Source organism: Parambassis ranga, chromosome 17, assembly GCF_900634625.1.
Source record: "Parambassis ranga chromosome 17, fParRan2.1, whole genome shotgun sequence".
Classification (NCBI taxonomy): domain Eukaryota; kingdom Metazoa; phylum Chordata; class Actinopteri; family Ambassidae; genus Parambassis; species Parambassis ranga.
Window position 1 is genome coordinate 22,516,735 of NC_041037.1, and position 25,909 is coordinate 22,542,643.

General features: G+C 43.1%; 1 protein-coding gene across 1 annotated transcript; it reads right to left on the reverse strand.

Moving 5' to 3' along the window:
• Window positions 1-6,788: 6,788 nt before the first annotated feature.
• LOC114449790 (uncharacterized) lies at window positions 6,789-25,126 on the reverse strand. Its single transcript, XM_028427618.1, has 7 exons — window positions 24,992-25,126; window positions 20,320-20,645; window positions 19,346-19,388; window positions 18,821-19,067; window positions 13,276-13,292; window positions 12,908-13,189; window positions 6,789-6,799 (listed from the first exon to the last, which is right to left on the reverse strand). Exons 1-7 carry the CDS (start codon window positions 25,044-25,046, stop codon window positions 6,789-6,791), a joined length of 981 nt encoding a protein of 326 aa, XP_028283419.1. The 5' UTR covers window positions 25,047-25,126.
• Window positions 25,127-25,909: the final 783 nt, after the last annotated feature.

The window sequence follows — 25,909 nt, forward strand, 5'->3', positions numbered from 1 at the left end:
CAGCAGCTCTGTCTCTGTCTCTGATCTTTACTACTTCATGTCTCTGTGGTCTTTGTCCTCAGTCCAATGACTGAAACATCAGTGGTTGAACAGTGTGTGAGTCCCTCTAGTGGATGTTGTGGAGTATTGTGTTGTCTTTGCTCCAAAGGTTTTTGTACAGAGTTGAGCTGTTTCCTGTCACTGTGGGCCTCACAGCACAGTAGTACACAGCAGAGTCTGTCACTGCAGCAGAGGACATCTGCATGTGGATTTGGCGTTTGTTGCTCACTTTAACTGAGAATCTGGACTTTGTTTCTTCTGTTGTCCCAAAGGGAGAGATCAGGAACTCTGGAGGTTTTCCTGCATATTGTCGATACCAGAAGAAGTAATCATCCAATGCAGCATCTCTGTTCAGAGTGTAGGTCAGAGTCAGAGTGTCTCCTTCCAAAGCCGTCACTTCATCTTTAAATGGTGTCAGTAAATCCTCAGAGGAGCCTGAAAACAACAAAGATATATTCAGCGTGACATTTGGATTGGATTCTGGATCTTTAACTTAGTTCAGGAGTTTCAGAGTTCATCAGTTCAAACAACATCAGAATGTTTTCATGTCTATCGGCTCCTTTTCCATCTGGATCCATCTTTGGATGACTTACCAGTTTGAAAGGAGACCATCATCATCCAGATGAAAAGCAGGAACATTATTTCCAGCTGTGCTGAATGAACAACAGAGAGAACACAGCAGCTCTTCAGTCCAACATGCAGCCTTTCATATTCAGCTGTGTAGCTCCGCCTCTTGCTGTGCTCTGTTTCCATTCAGGCTGATGGAAGCTGTAGAGATGACAGTGATGCTGCAGCATCATCATCCAGGGAGCTCAGACTGAAGGAGGACCTGCTGTTAGAGCAGCTCTCATGTACACTCTCTCTGCATCCTGCATCAATTGCAGCAGGTTTATTGTCTTTCTCTGGGGGTTTGGTCCTTGGGGTGGACCAGTCTCTGTCTCAGGGTGGAGCTGGGTTTAAAGTGTACTGGGATCTGATGTGTGTTGAAAGTCCCTCAGAGTTTTTTCAGAGGCTCCTGACACATATGGATGAATGTTTCTCTGTGTGACTGCTGCTGTTCTGGTCGGGCTGTCTGCTCTTCTTTCTGTTGGCCTCTTTCAGCAGGGTCCAGTTTGGGTATCCACATGTTCTGAGAGCTGTGTTTATTGGTGTTTGCTCCTCAGTTTGTCATCCTGTCTTTGTGGGATTGTCTGAGCCCGGTGGTGTGGGGTCCTGATGACACCCAGCTTGTGCTCCACTGGGTGGTGGAGTCCCATACTAAATACTGGTCTGTGTGATCCCTGTGGAATTCCACAGGTGGACTCTGACTGCTGGCCCTTTGAGGCCTCAGAGAACTGTCATTCAGATATGAGTGAACCCAGGCTGGTACTGTCCCACAGAGGACTGATCAGGTCTTTAAGACATGTGTGAGTGAACGGCTGCACTGACAGCACAACAAGGACACTGTATTCATCAGTGCAGAGAGGAAAACTACAACAGACTCCTACAACCTCACAGCACCCCCTGTCTGCTTCACCTGATGAAAGGGTTTCTAGCAGGAAGGGGTGGTGTTCTTATGAGAGCCCGTCTTAGATTCATGTGGTTTGATCCTTTGAGTTTACTCCAAAGGAACTCTGTGGACATATGATGCAGAAATGCTGCAGTTACTCGTGGTCCTTATGTGTGAGTCCATTAAAGCTTCAATGAAGACATTTCAATAGATTTCTGTAGAACGTTTGGTCCAAAGAGGATTCAGAGGACGGGGCGCTAGCGAATCAGTAATGGAGTAGGACGCACTGTGTTGAGCTCCTGCCATAATTCTCTTAAAACTTCATTTCAGTGCACTTCTGCGGTTAACCTAACACATATACCGCTTTGTAATCCTTGTTGGCAGTGCTATTGTAAATTTGAACCGTCAGCGTTGTGTAAATGGCGAGTAATCTCCGTAAATATAAATACACTGGCTCGGCAGCTAGCAACAAAGCTAACTCACCGACACAACCTTCACCTGAAAGTCCGGACCAGACACCTCCCCTTCCTCCGGAGAGAAATATGGATGCTATGGCCTTAAAAGCAGAAGTCCTCACCTCCTTAAGGGCGGACATTGCCTTAATCATCAGGTCTGAGCTGAAAAGTGTTCTTTCAGATGAACTCAACATCGTTAGAAACGAGCTAAAAGAGCTTAGCTCGACTGTCCGCTCTGATTTGGACTGCGTGAAGGCCACGGTTGCTAGTGTGGAGGAAGGCTTAACAACATGGTCGGATGAAGTCACTGCATTACAAACTACGGTCTCCGAGCTGAAAACAGAGGTTGCAGAGCTGAGGGAGAGAAATGAGGATATAGAGGGGAGACTGCGACGGTGCAACATCCGTATCATGGGTATTGCAGAGGAACCAGGTTCGAGCTCCACTGTCTCAGTTTCCAAACTACTTAAAGAAGTGTTGCGCTTGGAGAAAGACATCCTGGTGGATCGCTCCCACAGAGGCCTTACTCCGAGGAAGCCGAATGGTAAACCCCGGGTCATTATTGCTAAACTTCATTACTACCAAGACTGTGTCGATGTGTTACACCGTGCACGAGAGCAGGGGCCACTGCGATACAGAGGGCAATCAATCGCCATCTTTCCGGACTACACAGCAAGAGTTGCTAAAGCCCGCGCTGCATTCAACGATGTCAGGAGCCTGCTGTGTGGCAGAAGTGATGTCCGTTATGGAATACTGTTTCCCGCACGTCTCTGCATCTCTTACAACGGGGATACCAAGGAGTTTCGTGATCCGGAGAAGGCGATGGCCTACGTGAGGAGCACTGTTGGGGCAGCTGAATCTTCAGGAGAACATTAGGCAAAAAGAGACTTATTTTTTTATTTTTATTTTTTCTCATTTTTTTCTTTCTCTTTTCTCTGTTCCTGGGTGCCTTGTTAGATGTTAACCGGTGAAAACTTTAAACATTGGACACATACAGCTCATGTTATGTTATGTTATATTTACAAGACATTATGTTGTGCACTGCCCTTGATCTCGGTTTACCGCAGGTGTGCCATACTAATGTATTTTTTATATTAGGAGGAGTTGGCTGGAGCTATACTGCTGTTCTCTTAGCAGTTCCCCATTATCCACTTTTATGTGTGATTCTTTACAGGATGGGACGTACTGTCATCATGTTTTTCCGGATGACAGGGGAGGGGTTACTGGGAAACTTGCCGGGCCTGCACGTTGGGTGATATATCTTTCTGGTTTAAGATGCACTACCGCCTAGCTGTGAGTGGTCTGCACTATCTCTTTCTTTGGGTATTCGAAAATGGCTAATGTTAATGCTGCAGGCCAGGATATAGGCTGTCCGGTGAAATATGTAAGCTGGAATGTTAAATCATTAAATCACCCAGTGAAACGTAAAAGGGTACTTACACACCTTAACAATCTTAAAGCTGATATAGCTTTCCTTCAGGAAACTCATCTTCGTGTTGCTGACCAGTGTAGATTGAGGGGAGGTTGGATTGGGCAAACCTACCACTCTAGCTTTAACTCTAAGACAAGAGGGGTAGCGATTCTTATTAATAAAAGGATTCCATTTGTAATGTCTAAAGTAGAATCTGACCCTTTAATTCAATTCAATTCAATTCAGTTTTATTTATATAGCGCATATTACAATCAGACATTGTCTCAAAGCGCTTCACAGGAACCCCCCTAAGAGCACTGTGGCAAGGAAAAACTCCCTTTAAGAGGAAGAAACCTTGAGCAGGACCCGTCAACTTAAGGGGGAACCAGTCCTGCTGCTAGTCAGAGAGGATGAGGGAGAGAGAGAGAGAGAGAGAGAGAGAGGATGAAGGAGAAAGAGAGAGAGAGAGAGAGGGAGGACGCTATGCAATAGTAGTGGGACATCTGTATGGGCTTCCAGTTATCTTAGTGAATATTTATGCCCCGAATTGGGATGACTCTGACTTCTTTAACAAAATTTTCTCACAATTGCCTGATATGGATTCCCATCATCTTGTGTTGGGTGGTGATATAAATTGTGTACTTTCATCAGTCTTGGATCGTAGTTCCTCCAAGGCAGTGGCAGTTCCAAAATCAGCTCAGACAATCAAATCCTTTCTTCAGATTTCAGGCATGGCTGATGTCTGGCGTTTCCGTAATCCTACAGCTAAAAGCTACTCCTTCTTTTCTCCAGTTCATAAATCATTCTCAAGAATAGACTATTTTTTTATTGACAAGAAACTCCTTCCTAATGTAACAGATTGTGAATATCAGTCCATTGTCATTTCAGATCACAGCCCTTTAACCATGACAATGTGCATCCCAGGAGTGGCTCCTGGTCACCGGCCTTGGAGACTTAATCCTTTACTTCTCTCTGACGAGAATTTTGTAACTTTTATTAAATCAGAAATTGAGTTTTTTCTTGCCCACAATCAGACTCCAGGTATCTCATATTCATTAATATGGGAGTCACTAAAAGCTTACTTGAGAGGGCAGGTCATCTCATTCTGTGCTAAACGAAGGAGGGAGCGTACAGTTCGCTTGAGCCAGCTGGCTGATGATATTCTGAAATTAGACCATTTGTATAGTGTTTCACCTTCAGATATCTTGCATAAACAGCGCCTGACACTCAAAATAGAATTTGACCTCCTCTCAACCCATCAAGCAGAAAATTTAATCTTGAAATCTAGGCATAAATATTATGAGCATGGAGACAGAGCTGGTAAAATTTTGGCACATCAGCTACGCCAGAGGACTGCTAACCAATTTATATCAGAAATTAGTGATGAACGAAACATTAAACATACAGACCACTCAAAAATTAATTTGTGTTTTTACAATTATTATTTGCACTTATATACTTCTGAGTCATTAAGGGAGAAATCCATGGTAGATTCCTTTTTCCATAATTTGGAGATCCCCCAGTTAAATCCAGAATTAGCTACTGGGCTGGAGGGTGATATTACCACCGGAGAATTGGTTGAAGCAATTAAGAATATGCAGAATGGGAAATCGCCGGGCACAGATGGCTTTCCGGCTGAATTTTTTAAAACTTTCTCTGGGATACTTGCCCCACTCTTACTTTCAGTGTTTAATGAGGCCCTTTCGACAAATTCTCTTCCCCCTACTATGTGTGAAGCCACCATTTCCCTCATTTTAAAACCTGACAAAAATCCCCTTCATTGCAGCTCTTATCGGCCTATCTCTCTTCTTAACACAGACATAAAAATTCTTACGAAATTACTTGCCCGGCGCTTGGAACAGGCCCTCGATCATCGCACCAGACCAAACTGGGTTTATGAAAAATAGATACTCTTTTTTTAATATTAGGCGCCTCCTTAATATTTTTTATAATCCCTCCACATTGGACATTCCAGAGATTGTACTGTCGCTGGATGCGGAAAAAGCATTTGATACACTTGAAAAGTTTGGTTTTGGTCCAAAATTTTTATCCTGGATTAAGATTCTATACTCATCCCCAAAGGCTGCAGTACGTATGAACAGCAACATTTCTGCTTTTTTTAATTTACAAAGAGGGACTAGACAGGGTTGTCCATTGTCACCACTCCTGTTTGCTGTTGCCATAGAACCCTTAGCAATTGCTATACGACAGGACACCAATAGGGATTGTTCGGGGCGATCAAGAGTGTAAAATTTCACTCTATGCTGATGATTTGCTCCTCTATATCAGTAATCTCCTGGGCAGCCTCTCACACATATTACATATTTTGGATACTTTTGGGAAAATTTCTGGTTATAAAATTAATCTGCAAAACAGTGAATTAATGCCAATTAATCTAGCTGCAAGACATATCTCCTTTAGCTCCACACCTTTTAAAATTAATACTAAGAAGTTTAATTATTTGGGCATTTGGATAACCCCGAACTATAAGGATTTGTTCAAATTCAAGTTTTTGCCCCTCATAGATCATTTGAAAAAAGATATCAAAGTTTGGGACTTACTGCCCCTTTCCTTAAGTGGAAGGGTTAACACCATCAAGATGGTTTTTCTACCTAAGCTCCTCTATTTGCTCCAAAACATTCCTATTTATTTAACAAAATTTTTCTTCCAGTCTATTGACAATCTTATTTCAGCCTTTATCTGTCTTATCTTTATCCATCCTAAAGAGGCCCCGTTTCCAGGGAGGCTTGGCACTCCCACATTTCTTAAACTATTACTGGTCAGCAAACATTAGAGCTTTGATTTATTGGATGAAGGATGAGAACTCCCCTGATGCCCCCTTGTGGTTAACTTTGGAGAGGGTGGCCTGTAATTCCACCTCATTGCCGGCCCTTCTTTGTGGTGACCTTCCTTTTCCAAAGCCTATCTCTCACTACTCCTGTAATCCTGTTGTGTTAAACTCTGTTAAAATTTGGAATCAATTTAGGAGGTCATTTGGGATCCGTAATCTCTGTTTCTTAGCCCCAATCAATAAGAATCATATGTTCCCCCCTTCTATCCTTGATGAATCGTTTCATGTCTGGGCTAAAGGAGGAATTTACAAACTGACGGATTTGTATTTGAATAATAACTATGCTTCCTTTGAGCAACTTGTGAATAGATTCAGTATCCCTAGGTCCCACTTTTTTAGATATTTACAGTTACGAAGTTTTGTGGCTTCTCACTCCCTTGCTTTCCCTCCCGCCCCCCTGAATCCTTGCTAGACAGTATACTTAAATTTAAGTCCACCACAAAGCAGGTTATAGGTAAAGTTTACAAACTCCTCAGCTCACATGATTCGGAACCTCTAGTGCAACTTAAAACTAAGTGGGAAGAAGATTTAAAGGAAAGAATCTCAGATGCAACCTGGCAGAAAATTATTCATAGGATTTACACATCATCAATATGTCAACGACACACTGTCATTCAATTTAAGATTGTTCATAGATTGCACTGGTCAAATGTCAAGTTATCCAAGATCAGACCAGATGTGCATCCAATATGCGATAGATGTAAGCGAGATCCTGCAGACTTATTCCACATGTTTTGGGACTGTCCTGAACTATTTAATTTCTGGCATTCAATCTTCGATGCCTTTTCTATATGTTATATTATATTATTATTATTACATTAATCCTTCCCCGTTGATTGCACTTTTTGGGGTTCTACCACAGAATACGAACATTAGTAGACAGCAGGGCAACATGTTAGCCTTCTGTACGCTTTTAGCCAGACGGCTTATTCTGACTAAGTGGAAAGACCCTCAACCCCCAGCTTTTTCACACTGGGTTAATGAGATTACGATGTATATTAAACTTGAAAAAATACGATACTCTGTCCAAGGCTCGATTAAAAAGTTTTACGTTACCTGGCAGCCTTTTCTGACTTTTTTAGGAAATATTGAAGCAGAGAAATTGAGATAAATTACGTAAATCCTGGTTTTTACTCAGCTTGGGGAGTGACTTGAATTTGTTTTTGTTTTGTGGTGCAGGCCTGGCGGGGGGGGGGGGGGGGGGGGGGGGGTGATCAGTTTGACTCAGGCTTTTTTTTTTTTGCCTGAGTGTTTCTATTTTTGTGATGCTTTCATTTTAATGTTAATTTTATTTACTGTAAACCAGCTTCCCATATGGCTGTTTTTGTTTGATTTTGTAACTTGGAAAATGCAAATAAACAGACCTTGAACAAAGAGGATTCAGAGACTGAACGTGCTGAAAACAAGAGGATGTGCTGTTCAGTAAGAGCTCAGAGCAGCTTTAACCTCCACTGACCAGTAACAGGTCACAGAGGACAGAAGGTGATGAGACCAGTGATTACAGTTTTTTCTGATTGCTTAAACACTAACAATGATTCTTATAGCACAATTTCTAAAACTATTAATAGTTATAGCAAAATCACTCACTGAGTTTGCAAAACTAAAAGCAAAAAAACTGCTTTACACTCAATTTGCACTTTTGTAACACACAATTTGCAAATGTATAAATATAATCCACTTGACAGCACTCTTTTTGCTGAACTGTAAACACAACTCACTGCTTTACACACAACTTCCAAATGATCAACACACTCCTAGTAAAACTACACACATTTATGGCTGGTATTTACACTATTTTGCCAACTGTCTGGCTACACTGTCACATGTGAGAACAGTTTTACATCATTAGTTCACTTTGCAATCAGCATGAGCTCTGTAAATAAGACACAGGTAAGCTTCAGTGTGGAGAACAATGGAGGGAGAAGGAGACTGAGAAGAGTGAGAATTAGAGGAGGATGAGGACATGAGGAAGCAGGAGGAAGAGGAAGAGAACGAGGAGGTGAAGAGGAAGGAGGAAGGGTAAGAAGAAATAGAATTACTGATGTCATCGGAGCTACAATAGTGGATCATGTGATCAACCATGGAATGACCCTGAGGGAAGCTGGACAACAGGTTCAGCCTGAGCCGCTACAATATAGCAAGCATCATGAGGACATATTGATGAGAATGGGTTAGTACAGTTCCTTCACTCTAAGTTTTTCTCTAATGAGAAAAACATCAATACTGTACATGTAAAACTGAAACTGTTACTCCATAGAATTGCTAGACATCCAGCATCTGGAAGGAGGCATGCGAGGATATGGACCAGGCATCATGTCAGGCCTGGATACGGCACTCCAGGAGACATGTTCCCCGGTGCCTTGGACTAGAAGACATTGCATGTGATGTTGATGAAATTCTGTGGCCGGACCCAGAGAGACAATGAGACTGATTTTCTCTCTCTCTCTCTCTTTCAGTGAAATTGTATGTTTTCTAGTGTTTGTTTTGATGTGTGTGAATAAACATTCATACTTGAAATTTGAATCCCTGTGTTTCTATAGAACTATTTATGACAAAAGTTTGACCTCACATGGACAGACCTTGTGCACAGAGAAAGCAAAAGCCAGATGTGTTTTCAGTTAATACCATCAGTGTGTAGTTGGCACATTGTGTGCTTAGTAATATGGTGGTTTGTGTTAACTGTGTGGTACAAAAATACCATTTTTACAAAGGTTTGAAGAGTTAAGCAAGATGTATTAGCTTTTGCAAAAGATCTACAATGTTTTGCTGATTTGGTGTAAGGTTTTTTTATTTGTGTGTAGAGTTTTGCACAAATAGCCAATAGTTACAGAAATGTGCTTAAGCAATCAGAAAAAACTGTAAAAACCTTTTTAAAATAGATGTAGGATTTGGGTGGAGTGCACAGGTGGATGGATTCAGATCTACAGTCTGACTCTGCACTGACTAAAGTGAAGGACTGCATGAAGGTCTGAGCAGGACTGCAACATGAAGTTACAGTTTTTTCTGATTGCTTAAACACTAACAATGATTCTTATAGCGCAATTTCTAAAACTATTACAGTTTTTTCTGATTGCTTAAACACTAACAATGATTCTTATAGCACAATTTCTAAAACTATTAATAGTTATAGCAAAATCACTCACTGAGTTTGCAAAACTAAAAGCAAAAAAACTGCTTTACACTCAATTTGCACTTTTGTAACACACAATTTGCAATTGTATAAATATAATAAACTTCACAGCACTCTTTTTGCTGAACTGTAAACACAACTCACTGCTTTACACACAACTTCCAAATGATCAACACACTCCTAGTAAAACTACACACATTTATGGCTGGTATTTACACTATTTTGCCAACTGTCTGGCTACACTGTCACATGTGAGAACAGTTTTACATCATTAGTTCACTTTGCAATCAGCATGAGCTCTGTAAATAAGACACAGGTAAGCTTCAGTGTGGAGAACAATGGAGGGAGAAGGAGACTGAGAAGAGTGAGAATTAGAGGAGGATGAGGACATGAGGAAGCAGGAGGAAGAGGAAGAGGACGAGGAGGTGAAGAGGAAGGAGGAAGGGTAAGAAGAAATAGAATTACTGATGTCATCGGAGCTACAATAGTGGATCATGTGATCAGCCATGGAATGACCCTGAGGGAAGCTGGACAACGGGTTCAGCCTGAGCCGCTACAATATAGCAAGCATCATGAGGACATATTGATGAGAATGGGTTAGTACAGTTCCTTCACTCTAAGTTTTTCTCTAATGAGAAAAACATCAATACTGTACATGTAAAACTGAAACTGTTACTCCACAGAATTGCTAGACATCCAGCATCTGGAAGGAGGCATGCGAGGATATGGACCAGGCATCATGTCAGGCCTGGATACGGCACTCCAACTGCTTTACACTCAATTTGCACTTTTGTAACACACAATTTGCAAATGTATAAATATAATCCACTTGACAGCACTCTTTTTGCTGAACTGTAAACACAACTCACTGCTTTACACACAACTTCCAAATGATCAACACACTCCTAGTAAAACTACACACATTTATGGCTGGTATTTACACTATTTTGCCAACTGTCTGGCTACACTGTCACATGTGAGAACAGTTTTACATCATTAGTTCACTTTGCAATCAGCATGAGCACTGTGAATAAGCCACAGGTAAGCTTCAGTGTGGAGAACAATGGAGGGAGAAGGAAACTGAGAAGAGTGAGAATTAGAGGAGGAACATGAGGAAGAGGAGGAGGACGAAGACTAGGACGTGAATTTAGAGGAAGAGGATGAAGAGGTGAAGAGGAAGGAGGAAGGGTAAGAAGAAATAGAATTACTGATGTCATCGGAGCTACAATAATGGATCATGTGATCAACCATGGAATGACCCTGAGGGAAGCTGGACAACGGGTTCAGCCTGAGCCGCTACACTGTAGCAAGCATCATAAGGACATATTGATGAGAATGGGTTAGTACAGTTCCCTCACACTAAGTTTTGTAGTAGTACCATACTCTAATGAGAAAAACAACAATACTGTACATGTAAAACTGAAACTGTTACTCCACAGAATTACTAGACATCCAGCATCTGGAAGGAGGCATGCGAGGATATGGACCAGGCATCATTTCAGGCCTGGATACGGCACTCCAGGAGACATGTTCCCCGGTGCCTTGGACTAGAAGACATTGCATGAGACGATGAAATTCTGTGGCCGGACCCAGAGAGACAATGAGACAATGATTTTCTCTCTCTCTCTCTCTCTCTTTCAGTGAAATTGTATGTTTTCTTGTGTTTGTTTTGATGTGTGTGAATAAACATTCATACTTGAAATTTGAATCCCTGTGTTTATAGAACTATTTATGACAAAAGTTTGACCTCACATGGACATACTTTGTGCACAGAGAAAGCAAAAGCCAGATGTGTTTTCAGTTAATACCATAAGTGTGTAGTTGGCACATTGTGTGCTTAGTAATATGATGGTTTGTGTTAACCGTGTGGTACAAAAATACAATTTTTACAAAGGTTTGAAGAGTAAAGCAAGATGTATTAGCTTTTGCAAGAGATCTACAATGTTTTGCTGATTTGGTGTAAGGTTTTTTATTTGTGTGTAGAGTTTTGCACAAATAGCCAATAGTTACAGAAATGTGCTTAAGCAATCAGAAAAAACTGTAATAGTTATAGCAAAATCACTCACTGAGTTTGCAAAACTAAAAGCAAAAAAACTGCTTTACACTCAGTTTGCACTTTTGTAACACACAATTTGCAATTGTATAAATATAATCCACTTCACAGCACTGTTTTTGCTGAACTGTAAACACAACTCACTGCTTTACACACAATTTCCAAATGATCAACACACTCCTAGTAAAACTACACACATGTATGGCTGGTGTTTACACTGCTTTGCCAACTGTCTGGCTACACTGTCACATGTGAGAACTGTTTTACATCATTAGTTCACTTTGCAATCAGCATGAGATCTGTAAATAAGACACAGGTAAGCTTCAGTGTGGAGAACAATGGAGGGAGAAGGAAACTGAGAAGAGTGAGAATTAGAAGAGGATGAGGACATGAGGAAGCAGGAGGAAGAGGAGGAGGACGAAGACTAGGAGGTGAATTTAGAGGAAGAGGACGAGGAGGGGAAGAGGAAGGAGGAAGAGTAAGAAGAAATAGAATTACTGATGTCATTAGAGCTACAATAGTGGATCATGTGATCAACCACTGAGGGAAGCTGGACAACGGGTTCAGCCTGAGCCGCTACACTGTAGCAAGCATCATAAGGACATATTGATGAGAATGGGTTAGTACAGTTCCCTCACACTAAGTTTTGTAGGTGTACCATACTCTAATGAGAAAAACAACAATACTGTACATGTAAAACTGAAACTGTTACTCCACAGAATTACTAGACATCCAGCATCTGGAAGGAGGCATGCGAGGATATGGACCAGGCATCATGTCAGGCCTGGATACGGCACTCCAGGAGACATGTTCCCCGGTGCCTTGGACTAGAAGACATTGCATGTGATGTTGATGAAATTCTGTGGCCAGACCCAGAGAGACAATGAGACTGATTGTCTCTCTCTCTCTCTTTCAGTGAAATTGTATGTTTTCTTGTGTTTGTTTTGATGTGTGTGAATAAACATTCATACTTGAAATTTGAATCCCTGTGTGTTTATAGAACTATTTATGACAAAGGTTTGACCTCACATGGACAGACCTTGTGCACAGAGAAAGCAAAAGCCAGATGTGTTTTCAGTTGATACCATCAGTGTGTAGTTGGCACATTGTGTGCTTAGTAATATGATGGTTTGTGTTAACTGTGTGGTACAAAAATACCATTTTTACAAAGGTTTGAAGAGTTAAGCAAGATGTATTGGCTTTTGCAAGAGATCTACAATGTTTTGCTGATTTGGTGTAAGGTTTTTTTATTTGTGTGTAGAGTTTTGCACAAATAGCCAATAGTTACAGAAATGTGCTTAAGCAATCAGAAAAAACTGTAAAGAAGCTGAATCAGTGAGTCACACTGAACAAAGGAGGAAGCAGCTGGAGCTGTGACTGTGTGTGAGTCCCTCTAGTGGATGTTGTGGAGTATTGTGTTGTCTTTGCTCCAAAGGTTTTTGTACAGAGTTGAGCTGTTTCCTGTCACTGTGGGCCTCACAGCACAGTAGTACACAGCAGAGTCAGTCACTGCAGCAGAGGACATCTGCAGATCCATTTGAGTTTCATTCACTTTAACTGTCAGTCCTGGAACTGGAGCTGCTACTATGTCTCCGGACTTCACATGAGAGATCAGGAGCTCTGGAGGTTTTCCTGGATATTGTCGATACCAGAAGAAGTAATCAGCAGAACCTTTTGAGAAGGTGCAGCTGAGGGTAACAGTGCTGCCTTCTAAAGTGGACTGCTGAGTCTGGACTGCAGTGAGTTGTTGACAGCTGACACCTAAAGGAAGAGATAACATGTTGTCAAAAACAGAAGCCCCTTCAGAGAACATTAGAACTGAAGTGTTTCTGCTGAATCTTACATACCTCTGAGAACAGACAGCAACAGCAGAGACAGTAGAAAACAGTCCAATGACAGCATGTTGAAGAAAGAGAATGTTTCTGCTTTGTGGATTGAACTCTGCTGAATCTGGAAGTTTCTCTCTCTTCTATAGTTCATTCCCAGCTCAGCTCCTCCCTCAGTGTCTCCGTCTCCTCTTTGTTCTGTCTCTTGTCTAGTTCCTCTTCCTCCTGGTTAACAGACTGCTAGCAGCACTCTGACTCTGTGAGGACCTTACATGTCATAAACCAGCTGACACACACACAGCTTGTTGATGGTAACATGTAAATGTGAATGTCAGAGGATGGAGGGTTGAACCCTGTGGAACACCACAGCCTGACAGCACAGAGACTTCTTTAATGATGATCAGATCAAACAATCACAGACTCAGTCTGTGATCCAGTTCATGGAGATCCTCTGTTCAGGCTGAGTCCCCTTTCAATAGCAGATCATGTCATGCTGCAGTCATTGATCGTAATGACTGACAGAAGTTACACATCTGCTCCTCATGAGGGATTCAGTTGAAGGGTGTGTGTGAGTCTTTGGTGTGTGGTGTGAAATATACAAGGTTATTTACGCAATGACATGATACAGACCACGTATGTATTTGATTATATAAGCTTACACTTTGAGAAAAACACATCTATAACTCTTACAGAGAGTTAGGGAGGAACTCTTTGATGCGGTGAAGGCCGAAGCACTAGGAGGCATGGACTAAGATAAATCATTCAACATAGAAGGGACAAAGGGTTTCATAGTCATAAATATGTTAGACCAATTATGATAATTAGTAGGTGGAGATAAAGGGGCAACATGTCCCAATATGGGAATACCAACGAGGGTCTTGAAGAACTGTTTATCTATTATGCAAATGTACCTACACTTTCAATAAAACAAGCCTGTGTCCAGGGGAAGGGCAGAACACGTATGGACGGAAGTGAAGCAGACTGAAAGGCCTGTGTTCACTGTGTTCTCCCTTTTGCAAAAGGCGAAACTACAAAACCCAGGGTATTTTCTTTCACTCAATGTTCTGAATACAGGAGACGGAATCTGACAATCCTGGGTGACCAGTGAAGGTCACGACAGTGGGCTGCTTTTGTCATGAGGTCCCTGTACTCATGGACTGAGAGCTGTGTGTTCATGCTTGGTATGAAGTCAGACCTGTTCAGGGTGGGTGTTGAACTGCAGCAGGTCTGCACCTTGTCTCTGCTCCTGTTCATGAGTTTCATTTACTGGATATTGAGGCGTAGCTGTGTGGTGGAGGGGATTCAAGGCAACTCTCTTCTTCACTGTCTCTGGAGGACCTGGTGTTACTGGTTAGATGGTGTGTTCGCTCTTCTGTGTTGTTCTATTGAACAAAAGACAGCTTCTGGCTGGCTCAGCTCAGTGTTTATTAACAGATGTAAAAACAGGATCATGTGTCCCAGAGTAGAAACAAAGCAGAGGAACACAGTAACATACAAACACAACATGAGCAGCTCTCACAGCTCTGAAGAGCAGCTTTGATACTGCATTTAAGTCTTTAGCCAGCAGAGAGCCAGGGGCAGAGCCAGGACCTGCTGGAGGGATCTCATCTCTCAGCAGCCCTGGGAGCAGCTGTGGGTCTCCCAGGAGGAGCTGAAGGAGGTTGCTGGAGACAGGGAGGTCTGGTGGTCTGTGGTCCTCCTGCTGTTTTCATGAGCCTGGTGGATTAAAGAGTTTGGAGGATGAATGGATGGACACATGCTCTCAGTGTTGTTTTGACCTGAATGACATGAAGGTCCATCATCATTCAGTCAGAACATTCCTCTACAGCTCTGACTTCTTACTGTTTACTGTCATCTGGATGAAGGTTCAGCTAACAGGATCATAACTGATGATGATGTTTCATCTCCTCTACAAACCATCTGAAGAGTCCACAGCAGACTGAATCCTGACAGTCTACAGCTGTGACAGTGTGTGAGTCCCTCTAGTGGATGTTGTGGAGTATTGTGTTGTCTTTGCTCAAGGTTTTTGTACAGAGTTGAGCTGTTTCCTGTCACTGTGGGCTGCAGAGCACAGTAGTACACAGCAGAGTCAGACAGCTGAAGCTTCTGGATCTTCAGAGGAACTGATGTCTTGTTGATTGTTGCATCAATTCGTTCTTCCTCTGATGGTTGATTTTTTGTTCCAGAGAAACGTTGCAACAACATCTTTGGAGAGTCGTTCACTTCTTGTTTGTACCAGAACAAAGTGCGACTTGTACTGCTGGTCTTAAAGGAGCATCCAAGTGTGACAGTGTCTCCTTCAGCAGCAGTGACATCTCCCTCTTGCTGGGTCACTGAGTCTTGTCCTTTACACTCTGGGGAAGAAGAGAAGATGCAGAGGAAGAGATGGATCAATAAAGATGATTGATGAAAGCAGAACAATCAGCAGCTTTAAAGAGTTCTCTCACATGTAGAACAGATGTCATTTTCAGGGATCATTGTCACTTTGAAGCATAGAAGGTGTTTTCCAAGGTAACAGATGGCAGTAGAGATGATGTGCTGTGAGTGAGTGTAGAATGAACATTCAGAGCTCTTCATGTAGAGCTCAGTAATGTCTTCAAGTGTTTGAAGAGGAAACATGTGCAGCTTTCTATCTTACCAAAGAAAAGAGCAGCAAGAAGAATCCACAGCCAATGTTCCATCTGTACAACAAGGTTTCAATCAACAGGAGGAGCAGCTGATGTTCCACATTCAGTCTGACAGCTGTTCTCTTCACAGCAGCACTTCTTACTGACAGAATGCTGCAACACAGCGCACAAGGAGTGCACCGCCTCCTGGATCATGTGGCCCTCTAGTGGAGCTACAAAGTGCACTTCAACAGTGTGGAGATAAGGCTTCCGGCAGCTGCTCACTGTGTCCCTCTGTATGTTTGTGCAGACACACCTCCTGCTACAAAGCAGGTGGTTCGTTTATTGATTTTTAGTTCAAATTAGTCTTTATTGTCATTGTATAAAAATATATAACAAGATGAAGGAGGCTGCACTGAAATGAGTCAGATAAGTTCAGGTCAGGCCAAAATGCATTCATGACCTGCAGATGGAGGTGTATGGATGTACATTCAGAGCGTATGCTTTAGTGGTTTCTGGGCACTAATGTTGTTAAGCATCTTATTAAACAGTTCACACAGTCCTCTTGTTTTTGGTGGGTACTGAACAACCCTAAGTCCACATACACCTGACATCGTGCAGTTCCTTAGAATGTTGTCCACATTACCAGATGGAGAGGTGAAACTATGCCTGATGTCATTGGTACTGCCAAGCTTAAACAAGCGGTGACTCTTGGTCTGGGGTCAGTTGCCCGCAGGTTTGCCCATTTCAAAAGGCAGTGCTGTTTTGGTGGAGCCGCCTAAAGGTATCATCTATAAGAAAGACCTTATGGTTTGTTGTCGGTGTGCCTCTCTGCTTGTGCTTGTGTGGACAAAGAGTGGGGAACTCAGAATTTGTGTGGATTACTGCTGGTTGAATGCACCCACAGTCAAGGATGCTCACCTGTTGCCCCACCAGTCGGATTGAGTCTTCAGTAGGCTTTGAGCAAATGGGTTGAAGTTGGCCCCCAAGAAATGTTACCTTCTTAGTAGGAGTGTCTGATTTCTGGGTCAAGTGATTGATGAGAATGGGGTGTCAACTGACCCAGATGAGGTCAATGCCATTGCTTCCTTCATGGAGGCTGACCTTGTGATTGAGGATGGTGTTACACTCTCTCTAAGAAGATTTAGTTGCAGATTGCCGGGGTGAAAACGTGTAGGTATACAACTTACCACCCCATGGACAACAGGCACACTGACAGGTTCAACATGTTCATGAAGATTCTCAGTCATCCAGGTCATCATACGTAGAGAAGCTTGAAGCGAGGCGTCTGGACTTGTAGAGTTTTTTTTTGAAGGCGTTTCGCTGCTCATCCAAGCAGCTTCATCAGCTCTAACTGGATGTGGAAGATCAGTGTTGGCCTAATGTCACAGTTTGTGAGAAAGTCCTTGATCCATGCAGGTATGATGGCTGAAAATCCAGATCTGTCCAGTTTTTGCACATGTCCGGATGATGGTGTTACATGCTGAATTCCAGTCTACAAACAGCATCCACACATAGATGTCTGTGAGTTCAAGGTGGTTCAGAGCTCGGTGGAGGCCGGGTGTTAACTCCTCTGCCCTGTTGGCGTCAGCTCTAGCAGTCACTGGTGACTTGCACTTTATTGATCAGTGCTGACCATGTTGGTGGAAAAGCTATGTGGGGGGGGGGGGGTTCATTGAAGACATCATGTTGGATTGGTTCTGAGGACACACTGAAGACAGCTGAGAGGTGACCTTTGACCCCTGTTCTTTCAGCCACCTAGTTGGTGTGATGAACTCAGTGTGTACTTACAGCTGTGATCAGACAAAGTGCTCTGAAGAAGAGGAGCAGCTGTAACCACAGTGACTCTGATCAAACAGGAACCATCAGAATCCATCTGATATGAAGGTCTGTGGTTTGAATCCCACTTCCCTCCTCTTTGAAGAGGAGTCAGATATCTGTGTTCAGGTTTTTGTACAGCCTCTTCTACACTTTGTATCACTGTGTTTCTAGAGCACAGTAGTAGAGAGCTGTGTCTGCCAGCCTCACACCTCTGATGGTCAGTTCAGTTGATGTGTCGCTTGTTTTGGATCCATATCTTTTATCTGGAATATGCTCAGCACTTTCCCACTTGGCTCCTTTGTAGAGTATAAACTGAGGAGCCTGAAGGTCAGAATGATGTCTGTACCAGTACAACCAAATATTACTGTAACGTGTCTGATATGTACATGAGAGTGTGACGTTTTGTCCCTCTGTCCCGCTGACTTGTCTTTGTCCAGCAGAGATTGTGTCTCCAGCTGTCAGTCCTGGAAAAAGTAGAGAACATGAAGCCATTAGACTAACATTGTCCATGAGGCTGAGAGGAGAAGACAGTGGAAAATGTCTCCTGGGTTACTGTGTGGACACAAAGAGCTCAGCTTGATGACAAAGACAGATGATTGCATGTGTCCAACATGGACATTTGTAAGTGCCAAAGACAAATGTCCAGTTGTAGAACAGCAGGCAGACATCTTTGATCCAGCTGCTCATAAACTCACCTATGAAGTGAGATGAAAACAAAAAGAGGTGAAGGAACATGTCTTTGGAGTTATTAAAGCAGACACACAGCACATCAACAATGTTCTTCCACTGCACTACAATGAGGCACAAAGAATGTCATTGGATGAGCTGAAGTTCAGTGGGCGGGGCCAATCACCTCTTGCTGTTATTGTTTCAGTTCAGCTCAGCCAATGAAATTCTTTAGTGCTTCCACGGCAGCTCTGTCTCTGTCTCTGATCTTTACTGCTTCATGTCTCTGTTGTCTTTGTCCTCAGTCCAATGACTGAAACATCAGTGGTTGAAAAGTGTGTGAGTCCCTCTAGTGGATGTTGTGGAGTATTGTGTTGTCTTTGCTCCAAAGGTTTTTGTACAGAGTTGAGCTGTTTCCTGTCACTGTGGGCCTCACAGCACAGTAGTACACAGCAGAGTCTGTCAGTACTGACTGTGAGATGATCAGCTGGATTTGTTTCTGCTGGACTTTGGCCTTCAGTCTAGATTCTGGATCATTTCCACCTGATCCTGAGGATGAGTGTGAGGTGAGGATCTGTGGTGGTTCTCCTGGGTTTTGTCGATACCAGAAGAAGTAATCTCCCGTTGAGAGTTCTGGGTAATTGTAGGTCAGAGAAACTGTGCTGCCGACCACACTGTACTGCTCATTGTTGACTGGGTGGAGGCCTTCACAGCTGACATCTACAGGAAAGCAGTTAAATAATGAGTCAGTGCAGACATGTCCATGTAGCTGCAGCTGTGAAGCAGCTGCCATTAAACTGGCAGATGTGACTGATCAGCCTTTGAACTGAACTCAAAGAGATGAATATAAACAGGACTTACCAGTGAACACCCAGAGGAGCAGAACTCGTACCAGAACCATCGTGTTCAGTGATCCTCACTCTGAACTCACCCTAAAGAGCTGCTAGTGCTGACAGCCAGGCCCCCCGTCTCTACAGGAAGGCCCTCCTCCTCCTCACCATGTGACTCCACCAGCAGGGCGGCGTCACAGTGACACACAGACTGATAAAGCAGAGGTCAAAATGAGAATAGTTCAGTTCTTTGTATGTCTCCCTGTTTTGTTGCTGAAATTTCTATCATATGTTTGAAATAAATGATTCTGAGTCTTAACGTGATCGGCTGTTTTCATTATCACTTTGAACCTTGTAAGGCCACTGCAGGCAACTGAACAAAGTGTGTGGGCTGGAGTCTGAGCTGAATTGTTTCCTGTCAGTCAGCTGTCAGCTGCATCTTCAAGCTGTTGTGGCTTTTCTTCTTAGTACTCTAGTACTTCGAAGTCCTCCACCTTGTGTTAGGTCGCTGGGTTGGAGAAGGTGTCTGATCAAAGCGTTGGCGCCATGAAAAAAATTCAGTTCCATGAAAGTGGACATGAGTGTAAAACTAAATGTTCTTTCAAGCTGGGCATCTGCTCCCATGTACAGGGACACTGAAAAACTGTTTGACCAAATGTTTGCATCTCTGAAATACAATTCACATTTAATGTAATTGATTTGAGAATTCAGTCCTTCAAGAGGCTATCGCTCTCTACCATTGATTAATGATCTTATTGACAGTGATTGACACAATTAAAGGGAGAGGACGATGCATGTGGCATGTCCTTAATAATAAAGGGAGTTCTGTCCTTCATGTCTGCCACGGCTGGAGATAAATTATGTAGTAAGGCCAGACATGAATGATAGTGTGAGCACACATTCATTCACATTTAATGCTCACGAAGAAGCTGATCCAGTATCATTTCAATATCACCAGACTTTATAACATTCCTTTTAGCACAAGCACGAAGCAAGGACTCTGAAAATGAAGGAAATGAAACTGAATCCACATTCAACTCATTCAATGAGTTACTCTCGGTGACAGTGTGTGAGTCCCTCTAGTGGATGTTGTGGAGTATTGTGTGGTCTTTGCTCCAAAGGTTTTTGTACAGAGTTGAGCTGTTTCCTGTCACTGTGGGCCTCACAGCACAGTAGTACACAGCAGAGTCTGTCACTGCAGCAGAGGACATCTGCAGATCCAGATGTTTTTCTCCAGACAGTTTAGTGGAGAACCTTGTGTCTGATTTCAGAGAGTCTGCGGCTCTGGACTGGTTGAGTCCTGAGATGTACAGGAGGAACTCTGGAGGTTTTCCTGGATATTGTCGATACCAGAAGAAATCATCTGAAGCTGTTATAGTGTTGGAGTAACTGTAGGTCAGAGTCAGAGTGCTGCCTTCTACACCGGACTCTTCATACTTGGCTGCAGTGAGTTGTTGACAGCTGACACCTGGAGGAAGAGATAAATGTTGTTAACGAGCAGATGACCCTCAGAGCGCCTGAGTTCTACAAACATCCTTTAAAGGCCTTTCTTTAACCCACCTGTCAGTGTGATCAGAAGCAGAGGAAACATGACACAGTGGTGCAGTGACAGCATCTTCACACACTGTCTGTTCTGGAGGGTTTACATGTGAATGGGTCTGACTGTGGGAGTCCTTTTCTGTTCTGCTCTGTGAGTGTTGCTCCTCCTTCAGCCTCCTCCTCCTCTCATATCAACCACACCTCACTAAGTTTCACTGCTTCCAGCTCAAACACATCAGACTCTCTCATTCTCACTCCGTTTAAAGGGAATCTTATATTTTCAGAACTTTTATACATATATATATACTTATACAGATGTACCTATGGCTGAGTCTCCCAAAGCAAACTCCTCCTAGGACTACGACTGATTCACATTACTCTTATAGAAAAAGGGCACTAAGGAGCTTTGTCTTTGAGGTGAGCAGAACAGATTCCCCTCTGCTACTGGACTTATGGACAAGATGTAACGCCCCACATTGACCCATCCACCAGCAACTTTCACTACTTGACCATGTAACATTATCACTCACTGAATCATTTGCTGCACAGCTGAACTCCTCCACAGAGTGTTGATCAGCTGTAACCACAGTGACTCTGATCAAACAGGAACCATCAGAATCCATCTGATATGAAGGTCTGTGGTTTGAATCCCACTTCCCTCCTCTTTGAAGAGGAGTCAGATATCTGTGTTCAGGTTTTTGTATAGCCTCTTCTACACTTTGTATCACTGTGTTTCTAGAGCACAGTAGTAGAGAGCTGTGTCTGCCAGCCTCACACCTCTGATGGTCAGTTCAGTTGATGTGGACGTTGTTTTGGATCCATATCTTTGACCTGGAATATGCTCAGCTGTGCCGCCTTTGCCTTTTTTCCAGAGTATAAACTGAGGAGCCTGAAGGTCAGAATGATGTCTGTACCAGTAAAGGTATGCACTTGATGCATCTGTCTGATATGTACATGAGAGTGTGACGTTTTGTCCCTCTGTCCCACTGACTTGTCTTTGTCCAGCAGAGATTGTGTCTCCAGCTGTCAGTCCTGGAAAAAGTAGAGAACATGAAGCCATTAGACTAACATTGTCCATGAGGCTGAGAGGAGAAGACAGTGGAAAATGTCTCCTGTGTTACTGTGTGGACACAAAGAGCTCAGCTTGATGACAAAGACAGATGATTGCATGTGTCCAACATGGACATTTGTAAGTGCCAAAGACAAATGTCCAGTTGTAGAACAGCAGGCAGACATCTTTGATCCAGCTGCTCATAAACTCACCTATGAAGTGAGGTGAAAACAAAAAGAGGTGAAGCAACATGTCTTTGGAGTTATTAAAGCAGACACACAGCACATCAACAATGTTCTTCCACTGCACTACAATGAGGCACAAAGAATGTAATTGGATGAGCTGAAGTTCAGTGGGCGGGGCCAATCACCTCTTGCTGTTATTGTTTCAGTTCAGCTCAGCCAATGAAATTCTTTAGTGCTTCCACAGCAGCTCTGTCTCTGTCTCTGATCTTTACTGCTTCATGTCTCTGTTGTCTTTGTCCTCAGTCCAATGACTGAAACATCAGTGGTTGAACAGTGTGTGAGTCCCTCTAGTGGATGTTGTGGAGTATTGTGTTGTCTTTGCTCCTAAGGTTTTTGTACAGAGTTGAGCTGTTTCCTGTCACTGTGGGCTGCAGAGCACAGTAGTACACAGCAGAGTCAGACAGCTGAAGCTTCTGGATCTTCAGAGGAGCTGACTTATTCTGGATGTCTGTATGAAATCTGTTGTCCTGGAAGTCTGGAGCTTTATCTGCTGATTCAGTTCCATATTTCTTCAGCATGTACTTTGGGTAACTGTTCACTTCTTGTTTGTACCAGAACAAAGTGGGACTTGTGTAACTGGTCTGAAAGGAGCATCCAAGTGTGACAGTGTCTCCTTCAGCAGCAGTGACATCTCCCTCTTGCTGGGTCACTGAGTCTTGTCCTTTACACTCTGGGGAAGAAGAGAAGATGCAGAGGAAGAGATGGATCAATAAAGATGATTGATGAAAGCAGAACAATCAGCAGCTGCTCTCTTCACTGTCAGTGAGTTGATGACAGCTGCCAGCTACATGCAGAGAGAAGTCTGTCAGTTGATGGTCTAACAGTTGTTGTCAGTGAGTCTCTGTCATGTTCAATATGTCACCTACCTCTTATTGTGAGCAGAAACAAAGCCACAGACAGCCTGAAGCTCACTGACAGCATCTTAAAGACAGTCTGTCTGTTGTTTGGATCCAACTCTGTCAAAGTGGCTCTTTTCTGGACTTGAGTCAGAGTTTAGCTCCTCCCTCAGTCCTCTCCTGCTTCCTGTCACATCTCTGACAGACACAGTGTCTGTGCTGCTGAGAGAATGCATGGGGTAAAGTGGCTGGTGCACAGAGTGTTTTTAGTTTTTTAGTTTTTTTTTTTTTTGGGGGGGGTTGGGGGTTGTCAGGGTTCTTTTGTAGGGGGTAGAGAAGTGAAGGGGGCCGTCTTGTGTGTCATGACTAACCGTTCAAAGCACTTCATGATGATGGGTGTGAGGGCTACTGGACCGTGGTCATTGAAGCAGGCTGGTGTGGACTTGTTTGGCACAGGGATGATCGTGAGTGGCCTTGAAGCAGGTGGGGACAACAGCCTGGCTCAGTGAGATGTTGAAGAATCAAGAATCTTTGTTGTCACTATGAAGGCACAATGAAAGTTTCTTCAGCAGCTCTTGGCTTAGGCACACAATTGGACATGGAATAAAAAAGAGACATGCTTAAAATATACCTAAATAAATATAAAGTACAATAAGAACAGAAAGAGTAAAACAGTGCAAATTAAATTTGTAACGGGACCAGTATGAATATATTGTACAAACTGCAGTGTATTAATGTTCAAAAGTACAGTCTGTCTGTGTGCAGAGGTTTATTGCTCAGTCTTTGGGTGAACGTGTGCATGGACCAAGACAGGTCAGATGTGATGGATGCTCAGGAATGTGATGTTGTCCACCCGCTCCACCTCCTCCCCATGAATGAGGGATGTGTTTCACTGTCAGCTTGTCGACCAGTTCTCCCTGTAGGTGAACTGATGTCTGTCCAGAGTAGCAGGAATGCCGTCCTTGATGTGGCTTAAGACGATCCTCTCAAAGCACTTCATGATTACTGGTGTCAGAGGTCACAACATCTTAAACAGTTAGTCTCATTTGTAGAAGACTCCTTGGTGATCATGATGTGCTGCTGCTGTCAGCTACAACTTCAAGTTGATATTTAACCTCACAAACTGCACTCTTTGGCTTTTAGGGGTCAGTTAGTGGATGATGCTGTAAGAATGATCCACATCTGAGCAGCACACCATGAATCAGAGGACATGACAACCTGAGTACACATGATGTGTCCTTCATTGTCAGGACAAAGACGTCCTTTGATCCATGACCAGCTATGAAAGGCCAGATATTCAAGTAGATGTCTGGCCTTAGAATGTGTGAAAACACCCTTAGATTCAGATATAAGAGAAACCAGACTGGTCCAGTCCCACAGAGGCCGATCAGATTTTAAAGAAAGATGTGACCAACTGTGGCTGCTCTGAAACACAAGGACACTTTGTGTAGATCAGCTCTGACTCAAAGATCTGGATAGATGTTTTGGTGACATGATGTTGGTTTTACTGCTCCAAATACTGATCCTAGAATGTATCTAAAACTCATTTCTTGAATGCACACCTTGTTAAAACTGTCTGTTTTTAGTTCTCCACTGACTGCAGATAACAGAGGAGAGAAGGTGAAGGTCACACTGAACAAAGGAGGAAGCAGCTGGAGCTGTGACAGTGTGTGAGTCCCTCTAGTGGATGTTGTGGAGTATTGTGTTGTCTTTGCTCCAAAGGTTTTTGTACAGAGTTGAGCTGTTTCCTGTCACTGTGGGCTGCAGAGCACAGTAGTACACAGCAGAGTCTGTCACTGCAGCAGAGGACATCTGCATGAGGATTTGGCGTTTGTTGCTCACTGTAATTGACAGTCCAGGAACTGGATCCTTTAACTTTTCACCAGATCCCAAATGAGAGATCAGGAATTCTGGAGGTTTTCCTGCATATTGTCGATACCAGAAGAAGTAATCAGTGCCAGCAGCATCTCTGTCATAAGTGTAGGTCAGAGTCAGAGTGCTGCCTTCTAAAGTGGACTGTTGAGTCTGGACTGCAGTGAGTTGTTGACAGCTGACACCTAAAGGAAGAGATAACATGTTGTCAGAATCAGAAGCCCCTTCAGAGAACATTAGAACTGAAGTGTTTCTGCTGAATCTTACGTACCTCTGAGAACAGACAGCAACAGCAGAGAAAGTAGAAAACAGTCCAATGACAGCATGTTGAAGAAAGAGAATGTTTCTGCTTTGTGGATTGAACTCTGCTGAATCTGGAAGTTTCTCTCTCTTCTATAGTTCAGTCCCAGCTCAGCTCCTCCCTCAGTGTCTCCGTCTCCTCTTTGTTCTGTCTCTTCTCTCAGTTCGTCTTCCTCCTGGTTAACAGACTGCTAGCAGCACTCTGACTCTCTCACTGGACTTTACATGTCATAAAGCAGCTGACACACAAACAGCTTGTTGACTGTATTCTGTTATTTGACAAACTAAAGATGGGAGGTAAAGGGAGGTGCTTTGGGTGCTTGCAGATCCTTGAGGTCTCTTCCTGGTCCTCTGTCAGGACCAGCAGCCTCCTTGAGGTCCCTGATCTAAACACTGGTGTCACCTCATGAACAGCCAGAGTCTGACAGCCTGCGTGTGTTCAGTGCTGTTGTCCATGAAGTGGTCCTTGATTCTTCTCTTGTAGACCTGTTGGACATCTGTCATGTCTCGTGTTAGGACAGCTCTTGCAGTGCTGTTCAGGAAGCTGTCTCCTGACCTGAAGGAAATGTCATGTGATGTGAGCATTAAGAGGACTTCAGTGATCAGGTTTGTGGTCAGGGTGGACCTGGATGTGGCTGTTAGAATAAAATCAAATGCCTTTTATACACATGTACAATGAGATTAAAGCCGTCACCCATTGCAGTGTAAAAAGAGAAAAGACATTTACAATGTAAAAACATAGAAGTCGGTGCACAGTCCTGAATATATAAGATATGATCTATATACAGTATTCAGTATGAGGATATTGCACATGTTATATGTTGTGAACTTATAGAAATATTGCAAATGTTGTGTGTTGTCCATCTGCATATGTAATATAGTACATTAA